Source organism: Heterodontus francisci, unplaced genomic scaffold (genome assembly GCF_036365525.1).
Source record: "Heterodontus francisci isolate sHetFra1 unplaced genomic scaffold, sHetFra1.hap1 HAP1_SCAFFOLD_593, whole genome shotgun sequence".
Lineage (NCBI taxonomy): Eukaryota > Metazoa > Chordata > Chondrichthyes > Heterodontiformes > Heterodontidae > Heterodontus > Heterodontus francisci.
In genome coordinates this window covers 603,449-615,546 of record NW_027141628.1, presented here as the reverse complement: position 1 = coordinate 615,546, position 12,098 = coordinate 603,449, and the positions used below count along the sequence as shown (strand labels likewise).

At 45.9% G+C, this 12,098-nt stretch overlaps 1 protein-coding gene across 1 annotated transcript in view; it reads left to right on the top strand.

Moving 5' to 3' along the window:
• Window positions 1-12,098, top strand: part of preb (prolactin regulatory element binding) — a 111,336-nt gene that overhangs the window by 63,003 nt on the left and 36,235 nt on the right. Inside the window, exons 5-7 of the mRNA XM_068027576.1 lie at window positions 7-131; window positions 2,436-2,609; window positions 6,517-6,589. Coding sequence (XP_067883677.1) covers window positions 7-131; window positions 2,436-2,609; window positions 6,517-6,589 — 372 coding nt within the window. The remainder of the gene's footprint in view (window positions 1-6; window positions 132-2,435; window positions 2,610-6,516; window positions 6,590-12,098) is intronic.

Here is a 12,098-nt window from a genome sequence, read left to right as displayed (position 1 = left end):
TGATAGATCGTAACTGTGGGACGAGATTTCAAGTGCTGTGTGTGGAAGAATGACCAGCTGGTGATAGGATTACACTGGAACGAGAACCTGCCCCATATTGCAGACAAGATGTACCGGTACCAGGCATGCAGGTGAGTGTACTTGCACTACATTCCAAACCCCAATACAAAGCAATAAAGTAAAATGTTAAATACTTCTCTAGGCAGGGCAGTTATAACATGTGGGCCAGTTAGTTTAACATCAGTAGTGGGTAAGGTTTTAGAAACAATAATCAGAAAAAAAATCAACAGACACTTGGAGGTGTTCGAGTTAATTAAGGATTTGTAAAAGGCAGATCATAATTGATTAATTGAGTTTTTTGATGAAGTAACAGAGAAGGTTGATGAAGAGAATGCAATGGATATTATCTATATGAATTTTAAGAAAACATGGGACAAAGTACATGAAAGGCTGGTGAGCTAAATTGAGGCTCATGGAATCGGAAGGTCAGTGTCAGCTCGGATAGAAAATTGGCTTAAAGACAACAAACAGCGAGTCATGTAAAATGGTTGTTTTTCAGACTGCAGCATGGTAGACAGTGGTGTTCCCCAAGGGTCAGTGCTGGGACCTCGTGTTTTTTTTTTGCTATATATAAATGACTTGGATCTCTGTATTCCAAGTAGAATTTCAAAATTTGCTGATGACATCAAACTTGGAGGTGTGGCAAACAGTGAAGATGAAATGAACCGCCTGCAACAGGACATAGGCTAGCAGAAGGGGCATACAGGTGGCAGATGGAATTTAATGCTGACAGGTGTGAGATGATGCATTTTGGCAGAAGGAATAAGGAGAGGCAATATAGACTTGATGGCACAGTTATAAAGAGTGTGTAGGAACACAGGGACCTGGGGGTGCATGTGCATCGATCTTTGAAGATGGCAGGACATATTGAGAGAGTAGTTAGCAAAGCATATGGGATTTTGGGCTTCATAAATAGAGATTTTGAGTACAAAAGCAGGGCGTATTGTGTCCAGTTCTGGTTACCACATTTTAGGAAGGATGTGAGGGTCTTTGAGAGGTTGCAGAGGAGATTTACCAGAATGGTTCCTGGGATGGAGGATTATAGTGATAAAAACAGAAATACTCAACAGATCAGGCAGCATCGGTGGAGAGAGAAGCAGAATTAACATTTCAGGTCCGTGACCTTTCATCAGAACACAGGAGGGTTTTAGTTACAAGGTTAGATTGGAAAAACTGGGGTTCTCCTTAGAGCAAAGGAGATTGAGGGGAGATTTAATTGAGGTGTACAAGATTATGACAGGCATTGGCAGATTAGACATTAACTAATGGTACAAGGACTAGGGGACACAGATTGAAGTTTTTGGACAAGAGATGCAGGGGAAATATGAGGAAGATCTTTTTAACACAGCGGATGGTAATGACCTGGAGCTCACTGCCCACGGGAATAGTGGAAGTGGAGACAATCAGTGGTTTAAAAAGGAAATTGGATGGCCACTTGAAGGAACTAAACTTGCAGGGCTATGGGGATCGAATGGGGGGAGTGGGGCTGACTAAATTGCTCCTTGGAGAGCTGGCATGGATTCGATGGGCTGAATGGCCTCCTTCTGTGCCGTATATGACTCCATGACTCTGAATTTAAATATGACTTTATAAATAAGTGTGGTGCCCACAACTGGACACAATACTCCAGCTGAGGCCTAACCAGTGTTTTATAAAGGTTTAGCACAGCTACTTTGCTTTTGTACTCTCTTCCTCTATTAATAAACCCACGTATCCATGTGCATTTTTTTTTTAAACAGCCTTCTCAACATGTCCTGCAACCTTCGAAGATTGTGTACGTACACCCCTATATCCTTCTGATCCTGCACCCGTTTGAAAATTGTACCATTTAATTGAGATTGCCTCCCATCTTACATACCAAAATATATCAAGTCACACGTCTGTTTAAATTGCATCTGCCACACTTTTCAGCACTCTGTTTTTCGAATGCCCGAAAGCACCTCACATCGAATTAATTATCTAGTGCAATTCTGTGAGATAAAGTGGCAACCATTTTGGCACAGCAAGGTTCCACAAACTGCAGTGAGGAGTTTCAAAAATTGCAGATAGCAACCACTTCCTTGAAACAACTTGCATGGCAGAAATTAGAAGAGCCACACCTGGTTGTAAACAGGAACTTACACCTTACGCCAGGTACCTTGCATCAGATAGATCAAAAATTGTTATACTCAGTACCCAAATGTTACAATAACGTTTTAAAATACCAAGTTAACCAACTGTCATCATATTGGTACAGAATAAATCAACCCGCCGACCAATCAGAAAAGTTCCGACAGACAAAAATAGCATATTGAGATTGGCAGCATCCTCTTCTTTTGTCACTCCCTGATTGGCCTTGTTTCTGTTGTCACTCCCTGATTTCCTGTTGTTTGCAGGTTTGGGAAGGTTGAGGATGATAAGGATGCTTTCCGCCTCTACACGGTGCAGATCCCACACAAACGAGAGCGCAAACCTCTCCTGTGTTACATCAGCAAATGGGATGGAAAGAACTTCTTGCCACTGCTCACCCGGGATTGTGGGAATGAGGTGATCTCCGCAATGTCAGTCAGGTACGGCTGTGTCATGTGGTGATGAATCACTGTGTTGGGATGAGAAACGGGGCTGTTGATTGTGCTAAGTTCAGAGTTGGGTGTTGAGGTTGTCCACAGTTCTGCAGGCATCCAGGTCAAGGCTGGTGCCTGACTTAAAGTATCTTCAATAAAACACAAATCCAAAAGGAGAATAGTGCGGATGCTGGAAATCTGAAATGAAAAGCGAAAATGCTGGAAATGCTCAGCTCTGGCAGAATCTGTGAAGATGGCCTTTTGTCAGAACTCTGCAAGGTCACAGACCTGAAATGTTAACTTTGTTTCTCTCTCCACAGATGCTGCCTGACCTGAGTATTAACAGCATTTTCTATTTATATTTCGATAAAACAGAGCTGTTTCCATCTCCACGAATTGTAACTGAAGATTTCCACCATCTATTATCGCTAAGCTCATCTACCCCTGCAGCACAGAGGATCCATAGGGAGTGGTGGGATCCATCAATTAGGATTGGCTTCGCAATTCTTCTTTCTCAATGACTACCTGCACCACAGCTCTGAAAAATGGCCTGAACACTCAGTCTACCCTTCCAAGGTCATTGCGTTGCCAGTCATTCTGACCCCTCGTATCATTGAGCCCCTCCCCCAGTATGATGCTGGCACTGACTCCAGTGTGAGCCAGCGTCAGTGGGACCTGTACCCCAGTGCGAGCCAGCGTCGGTGGGACCTGTACCCCAGTGCGAGCCAGCGTCGGTGGGACCTGTACCCCAGTGCGAGCCGGCGTCGGTGGGACCTGTACCCCAGTGCGAGCCGGCGTCGGTGGGACCTGTACCCCAGTGCGAGCCGGCGTCGGTGGGACCTGTACCCCAGTGCGAGCCGGCGTCGGTGGGACCTGTACCCCAGTGCGAGCCGGCGTCGGTGGGACCTGTACCCCAGTGCGAGCCGGCGTCGGTGGGACCTGTACCCCAGTGCGAGCCGGCGTCGGTGGGACCTGTACCCCAGTGCGAGCCGGCGACTGTTGAGCCCATACATACCCCAAGTGAGAGTTTGCGCATTTTTGAAAAATGGATGATTGGAAGGTGCAGTTTCTATTCAGATTATTCCAAGTATTGGTTCTCATTGTTTCTTCTGCCATATATTTTACCACAAGGGAAGCAGCTGATAGGTGATCAGTCTGCATTTATCTAAGTCTTAACTGACATAACAGAAATATACTTAATAGTCTAATAAATAGCCTGGCAGGTCATTTCGATCTTGTGGAGTGCACATCCTGTTCCATGTGGGAACTCCAGGGCAGGAAGTGCTGTTAGCTGGAGCTCTGGGTTTCAGTGCTGGCTTGAGCAGCACTTGGCATCACTGCGGCATATCCGTGAGGTTGAGAGTTTCATGGTTAACACGTTTCTGAATGTGATCAACCCACTCTTGAGGATGTGCAGGCAGAGAGGGAACGGGTGACCAAAAGGCAGTAAAGGATGATCAGGTAGTACAGGAGTGCTCTGAGTGCATCTCACTCTCCAACCAGTATTCAGCTCTGAATACTAGTGAGAGTGATGGTTCTTTTGGGGTGTGCACCCAGAGCCAAGTCCATGGCACCACGGCTGGCTAAGTTGTACAGGGGCACAGGAGGAAGACTGGGAAAGCAGTGGTCTTCGGACAAACTACAGTTAGAGCTGCAGATGTGAATCCAGGATGGTATGTTGCCTCCCTGGTGCCAGGGTCAAGGATGTCACTGAGTGGCCGCAGCTCTTCGAGGGGAGGGTGAATCGCCAGCGGTAAGGGTCCATATCGGTACCGACGACGTTGGTAGAAAGAGGAAGCTAGGGAAGAGACTATCCAGCAGCACCTTAAAGGCAGTAATCCCTGGATTACTTCCAGTGCCATGCACCAGAGAGCATAGAAATAGGAGGTAGAGCAGATGAATGCGTGGCTCGAGAGACGGTGCAGGAGGGAGGGCTTTAGATGCCTGGGACATTGGGACTGGTTCTGGGGGAAAATGGGACCTGTACACAACAACAGCTTGCACATGAACAGAGCCAGTACCATGTCCTTGCAGGGCTGTTTGCTAGTGCTATTGGGGAGGGTTTAAATAACTTGGCAGCTGGATGGAAAGCAAGAGGTAACACAGAAGAAAAACGAGGTGCTCAGAGACTTGGGAGAGACAGCACGAGAGTAAGAAATAGTGATGTATTAGGTGTGGTGAAATGATAGAATACATTAAGCACTAAATTAGGTTTACTGTCCATGTATGTGAATGCACAGAGTGTGGTAAATAAACTTGGTGAGCTGCAAGTGCAGATAGCCACAGATACTACAGTACTGGCGAGAGAGGATGTCTTGGAGAGGTTGAGGACAGAATCTACTTGGTTAGAGCTAAGAAAAAATAGAGGTACCATTACTTAATGCGTGTATTCTGTAGGCCACCAACTAGAGTGGAAGATATAGAGGAACAAATTTGCAAGGAAATCAGAGAGATGCAAAGAATATAGAGTGGTTATGATGGGAGCTTTAATTATCCGAATATAGACTGGGATAATAACAATGTGAAAGGTGGGGGGGGGAAGAGGGGGCTGAGTTTCTAAAGTGTGTTCAGGAGAATTATCTAGAACAGTATTTTTCAAGTCCAACAAGGAAGGAAGTGTTGCTGGATCTAGTTCTGAAGTGTGAGGTCAGTCAAGTGGATCACGTGTTAGTAGGGGAACATTTAGGGGATAGTGATCATAGCTACCCTAAACCTTATGATACTATGGAAAAGGACAATGAGGGAGGGCTAATTTCAGTGGGTTGAGAACGGATCAGTCTCGGGTAAATTGGAATCTAAGATTGGCAGGTAAAACTGTTACTGAAAATGGGCTGCCTTTTAAGATGAGAGAATCATAGAATCATAGCATAGAAGGAGGCTTTTTGGCCCATCGTGTCCATGCCAGCTCTCTGGAAGGGCAACACATCTGGTCCCACTCCCCAGCCTTTTCCCCATAGCCCTGCAAAACCTTTTACTTCAAATAATTATCCAATTCTCCTTTGAAGGCCTCAAGTGAATCTGACGTCACCATACTCTCAGGCAGAGCATTCTAGATCCTAACCACACACTGTGTTTAAAAAAAAATTTTTTCATCATGTCACCCTTGCCTCTTTTGCCAATCCCCTTAAATAGGTGTCCTCTGGCTCTTGATCATTCCTGGCGGGGATGCAGATTTAAGGTGATTGGTAGAAGGATTAGAGGGGACATGTGGAGAAATTTTTTATTCAGAGGGTGGTGGGTGTCTGAAATTCACTGCCAGGATCGGTGATGGAGGCAGAAACCCTCAATTCTTTTAAAAGTGACCTGGACATGCACCTGAAATGCTGTAACCTGCAAGACTACTGACAAGGTGCTGGAAGGTGGGATTAGTTTGGGTGGATAGCTTATTCGGCTGGTGCGGACACGATGGGCTGAATGGCCTCCTTCTGTGTTGTATTTTGTTCTATGCTCTAAGAGAAGATTGAGATTTGATTGAGGTGTTCAAAATCATGAGGGGTCTGGATAGAGTAGATCGAGAGAAACTGTTCCCATTGGCAGAAGGGTTGTGAATCAGAGGTCATCGATCTAAAGTGTATGGCGAACCAACCAAAGGTGACATGAGGAAAAACTTATTTACGCAGCGAATGTTTAGGATCCGAATGCACTGCCTGAGAGTGTGGTGGAGGCAGATTCAATCATGGATTTCAAAAGGGAATTAGATAATTATCTGAAGAGAAAATTTGCATGGCTCAGGAAAAGTCGGTGGAGTGGGACAAGGTGAGTTGCTGTTTCAGAAAGCCGGCATGGACACAACAGGCAAAATGGCCTCCAGTGCTGTAATCATTCTATGGTTCTATTTCAATTGTTCTCCACTCCCTCTGGCTAATTGTAAGATTCTGTTTGCTTGCATTTACTGTTCTTTTCCTCTTTGCAGTGATTTGGGGACATTTATTGGACTTGGCACTGTGACTGGTTCTGTAGCTATCTACATTGCATTCTCACTGCAGGTAATGTCAAAACTTGCTGTCTGTATTTCTGCATTACACAGCTCTGTTGTTGTTTGTGTTCTATGGTAATCAGTGTCCCAGTGTTTTGTGACAGTCAGTGTATCTAGCTTTTTTTATGAATTCATGGCTAGGGCAGCATTTTTGCCCATCCCCAATTGCTCTTGAGAAGGTAATGGTGAGCTGCCTTCTTGAAACACTGCAGTCTTTGTGATGTAGGTACACCTACAGTGCTGTTAAGAAGGGAGTTCCAGGATTTTGATCCAGCGATGATGAAGGAATGGCGATATCTTTCCAAGTCATCATGGTGAGTGTCTTGGAGGGGAACTTGCAAGTGGTGATACTTTTCCTGCTGCCCTTGTCCTTCTAGGTGGCAAAGGTCGCGGGTTTGGAATTTACTGTCGAAAAGTCCTTGGTGAGTTGCTGCAGTGCATGTTGTAGGTGGTGCACACTGCTGCCACTGTGTAAAATTGGCGGAGGACATAGATGTTTAAGGTGGTAAATGGAGTGCCAATTAAGTAGGCTGCATTGTCCTGTATGATGTTGAACTCCTTGACTGTTGGAGCTGCACTCATCCAGGCAAGTGCCTTTTAGATCATGAAAAGGGTTTGGGGAGTCAGGAGGTGACTCCCTTGCTGAACTGTTTTAGCCACAGTATTAATGTGGCTGGTCAAGTTAAGTTTCTAGTCATTGGTGACCCCAGGGTGTTGGGGGAATTCATCGATGATACTGCTGTTGAATGTCAAGGGGAGATGGTTAGGTTCTCTCTTGTTGGAGATGGTCACTGCTTGGCTCTTGTGTAGTGCAAATGTTACTTGGCATTTGTCAACCCAGGCCTGAACGATGTCCAGGTCTTGCTGAATGCAGGCATGGACTGTTTCATCATTTGAAGAATTGTGAATGGAACTAAACACTGTGCAATCATCAGGAAACATCCCCACTTCCAACCTTATGTTGGAGAGATGGCCATTGATGAAGCAGCTGATAGTTAGGCACTCGTGCAGTGCTGTCCTGGGGCTGAGCTGATTGGCCTCCAACAACCACAGCCATCTTCTTTTACGCTAGGTATGATTCCAGCTAGTGGAATGTAGAGTTTTTCCCCTGATCCCCATTGAATTCCATTTTACTAGAGCTTTTTGATGCCACACTCAGGTAAATCCTGCCTTGATGTCAAGGAATGTCAAGTCATTCTAACCTCACTTCTGGAGTTCAGCTTTTTTTTTTCCATGTTGGACAGTGTTTGCAACCATCGAGTTCTGTGTGTGCCTGTGTATTGATTTTAATCAAGTGAATAAAAATGATTACAAATCTGAAGTTAGCAATGTATTGGAGCAGAAAAGATTATTTGTCAATCAGGCAGCTCCGGAGTTGGCACCATGAATACACTGCTCATTGTAGAGTTATTGTGCTTGATGGCTTCCTTGGAGACATGCTGCAAATATGTCAGCATTAGGAGCAGCCATTTAACATAGCATAAAATAGAAGCTTATGGCACTGGGACTGGTTCCACTGGAGCAGAGAGACTGAGAGGAGATCTTGTAGAGGTGTTTAAAATTATGGAGGGCTTTGTTGGAGTTTATAATGAAAGAGGATTTCCTCTGATTAAGGAGTCAGTAATGAGTGGTTAACATTTTGAAATTTTCAGTTGAAGGGTGAGGAAAGGGGGTAGAAAAATAAGGGCGCAGCAAAGTGTAGAAATGCAATTCCCACAGCAAATTTGATAGTTGCGGCTAGATAGATGTTTCTGCAGTGGCTGACGTGAGTCCCGAATGGTGTGTTGCCTCCCTGGTGCCAGGGTAAAGGACATCACTGAGAGGGTGCAGAATATTTTCCGAGTGGGAAAGGGAACGTCCAGAAGTCTTGATCAATGTGGGAACCAATGCCATAGGAAGGAAGAGGGTTGAGAATTCCAGGAGCTCAGGAGGAAATTAAAAAGCAGGACCTCAAAGGTGGTAGTTTCTGGATTACCACCCCCACATGCCACATGAGTATAGGAACAGGAAGGTAAGACAGGTTAAGATGTGGCAGGAGAAATGTTGCAGGAGGGAGGGCTTCACATACCAGGAACATTGGGAGCAGTTCTGGGCAGGAGGAACCTATTCAAGATGAACAGGTTGTTCCTCAACAGTGAGGTCAGCTAATGCTGTGCGGAGGCTTTAAAGTAATTTAGCAGAGATGGGCACAAGATGAAACATTAGAGGAGCACAGAGGACTGGGAATGACAAATAGCCTAGAGTAAGGAATAGCACAGAAATAGGAAGGCTCAGACAGGAGGTAACTGCGATGCAACCTAAGATAGGTTTGGAGTGCCTGTGCATGCTCAGAGTGTATTCAATGAGGTAGGTGAGCTGCAGGCACAAGTTGCCACATGGATCTATGATATAGTGGCAATAACAAAGACCTGGCTCAAAGAAGGGGAGGATTAGGAACATAGTATTTCTGGCTGCAAGGTATTCAGGAAAGGTAGGGAAGGAAGAAATGGTAAGGGTATTCATCAAAGGACTATTATAGCACTGGAGAGGGAAGATGTAGTTAGCAGCCAAGGACAGAGCCTGGTTAGAATTTAGGAACAATTGAGGAGCTGTTAGACTGCTGGGTGTATATTCTCGACTGCCAAATTGACCTAGGAACTAGTCATGACAAAGGCACCCTGCCCAGTTGAACCTGCAAAGTCGTCCTCACCAACATCTGGGGACATACCAAAATTGGGAGAGCTGTCCCACAGACTAGTCAAGCCAGCCATAGTCATACTCACCGAATCATGCATTTCATCCACCATCCCAGACTCTTCCAGCATCATCCCTGGTGAGACAGGTCGCTCCTTGACCTCCTTAACCTCGGAACCCAGTAGGCAACATACCATCCCGGAGTCACATCTACAGCCGCAGAAACACCTGTCTGTTCCTCAAACTAAAGAATCCCTTGCCCTTCCACTCCTCTTCCTCACCTCCTGTGCAGCTGAACCACTTGTGGTGCCACAAACTTGGCTCTGACTGCATTCCTCTGACAAACCATCGCCCTCACCAGAAAACCAAGTAGCAAGTGAGATAATGTCAGGGCTCTTGCACTACCTGCCTGGTTCCCTAAGACTGCCTGGCGATCCCCCATTCCCTATTTATCTGCATGCTCCTAACTTGCAGTGTGACCTCCTCCCTAAACAAGCTATCCGTGTAGTTCTCTGCCTCATGGATGCACAACAGTGACTTCAGCCACCGCTCAAGTTCCGAAACCCGGAGCTCAAGCTTGTGAAGCCAGTGACGCTGCCTACAGATGTGCATCCGTGACTTCACACGTGCCATAAGGCTGTACATTCCACTCGGCTGAGCTGCCCTGCCGTACCTTAATTTTACAGACTATTTATTATAAGTAGAATAGCTTACCAGTTACTCACCAACCAGCTCCTTCCACTGCACCAAAGTCAGAAACAAATGCTGCCGGGCCGAAAAAGTAAAAACAAAAGGAGCACCTCCTCTTCCCCCCTCCCCCCTTCACCGAACTCCCCACTCACAAAACTTCTATCTCCATACTGCTTACAATCTGCACTCTGACAAATCACTTCTACATTCTGGTTTCCTGAATTTAGTTCATCCCTCTCTATTGTGCTAATACCATCATTAATTACAGAGCCACTCCTCCACCTTTTCCAAGCTTTCTGTCCTTCCTAAATGTCATGTACCCTTCAATATTTGGGTCCCAATCAATGGCTTCCATGTCCTTGCTTGCACCAAGTCCCATTCACCTATCATCCCTGTGCCAGCTGACCTGCATTGTTACAGGATAAGCAAAGCCTCAGTTTTAAATTTCTCATCCTTGTTTTCAAATCCCTCCATGGCCTCACCCCTCCCATTCTCTCTCATCTCCTCCAGTTCCGCAACCCTCTGATTTATCTGCTCTCCTATTAATTCTGGTCTCTTGAGCATCCCCGATTTTAATTGCTCCAACATTGGTGGCTGTGCCTTTAACTACCTAGGCCCTAAACTCTAGAATTCCCTCCCTAACCTCTACCCCTCTATCTCTTTTTCCTCTTTTAAGATGCTCCTTAAAACCTACCTCTGACCAAAATGTTTGGCCATCAAACCTAATATCTTCTTCTTTGGCCTCCTTATCTCGAGAGACAATGGGTAAGTGCCTGGAGGTGGTCAGTAGTGTGTGGAGCAGCACCTGGAGTGGCTATAAAGGCCAATTCTAGAGTGACAGGCTCTTCCACAGGTGCTGCAGAAAAATGTTTGTCGGGGCTGTTACACAGTTGGCTCTCCCCTTGCGCCTCTGTCTTTTTTCTTGCCAACTGCTAAGTCTCTTCGACTCGCCACACTTTAGCCCCGCCTTTATGGCTGCCCGCCAGCTCTGGCGAACGCTGGCAACTGACTCCCACGACTTGTGATCAATGTCACAGGACTTCATGTCGCGTTTGCAGACGTCTTTAAAGCGGAGACATGGACGGCCGGTGGGTCTGATACCAGTGGCGAGCTCGCTGTACAATGTGTCTTTGGGGATCCTGCCATCTTCCATGCGGCTCACATGGTCAAGCCATCTCAAGCGCCGCTGACTCAGTAGTGTGTATAAGCTGGGGATGTTGGCCGCCTCGAGGACTTCTGTGTTGGAGATACGGTCCTGCCACCTGATGCCAAGTATTCTCCGGAGGCAACGAAGATGGAATGAATTGAGACAACGCTCTTGGCTGACATACGTTGTCCAGGCCTCGCTGCCATCGAGCAAGGTATTGAGGACACAGGCTTGATACACTCGGACCTTTGTGTTCCATGTCAGTGCGCCATTTACCCATATCACCCTGGTGTATTAGTGTCAGATTTTTCTTCATAATGCTCCTGTGAAGCACCTTAGGGCATTTTATTATGTTAAAGGCACGAGAAGTTGCAGCATTACTATTGCAGAATCCCTGACCGTCAACATCCCGTCTCTCATCTGAAAACGAGATATCCACGAGGCACTGTGGGCCATCATCAACAGCAGAATTGTATTCAGCCACAACCTGTAATCTCATGGCCTGACATATCCCTTATTCTACCATTACTATCAAGCCAGGGAATCAACCAGGGGGCAAAAGGGAGGGGGGAGCTTAAAGCAGTCACCATCACGAGAGAAAAGGTACTAGGAAAACTAAAGGCTGACAAGTTCCCTAGACCTGATGGCCTGCATCCTTGGGTCTTGAAAGAAGTGGCTACAGAGATAGTGGATGGATTTCTTCTAATCTTCCAAAATTCCCTGGCTCCAGCGGATTGGAAAACCACAAATTTAACACATCTATTCAAGAAAGAAGGGCAACAGAAAGCAGGAAACGATAGATCAGTTAGCCTAACATCTGTTGAAATCCATCATTAAGGAAGTAGTGGCAGAACATTTTGAAAATCATAATAAAATCAGGCAGAGTCAACATGGTTTTATGAAAGGGAAATCATGTTTGGCAAATTTATTAATAACCTAAGAATTAGGAGCAGGGGTATGTCATTTGGCCCCTCGAGCCTGCTCTGCCATTCAATAAGATCATGGCTGA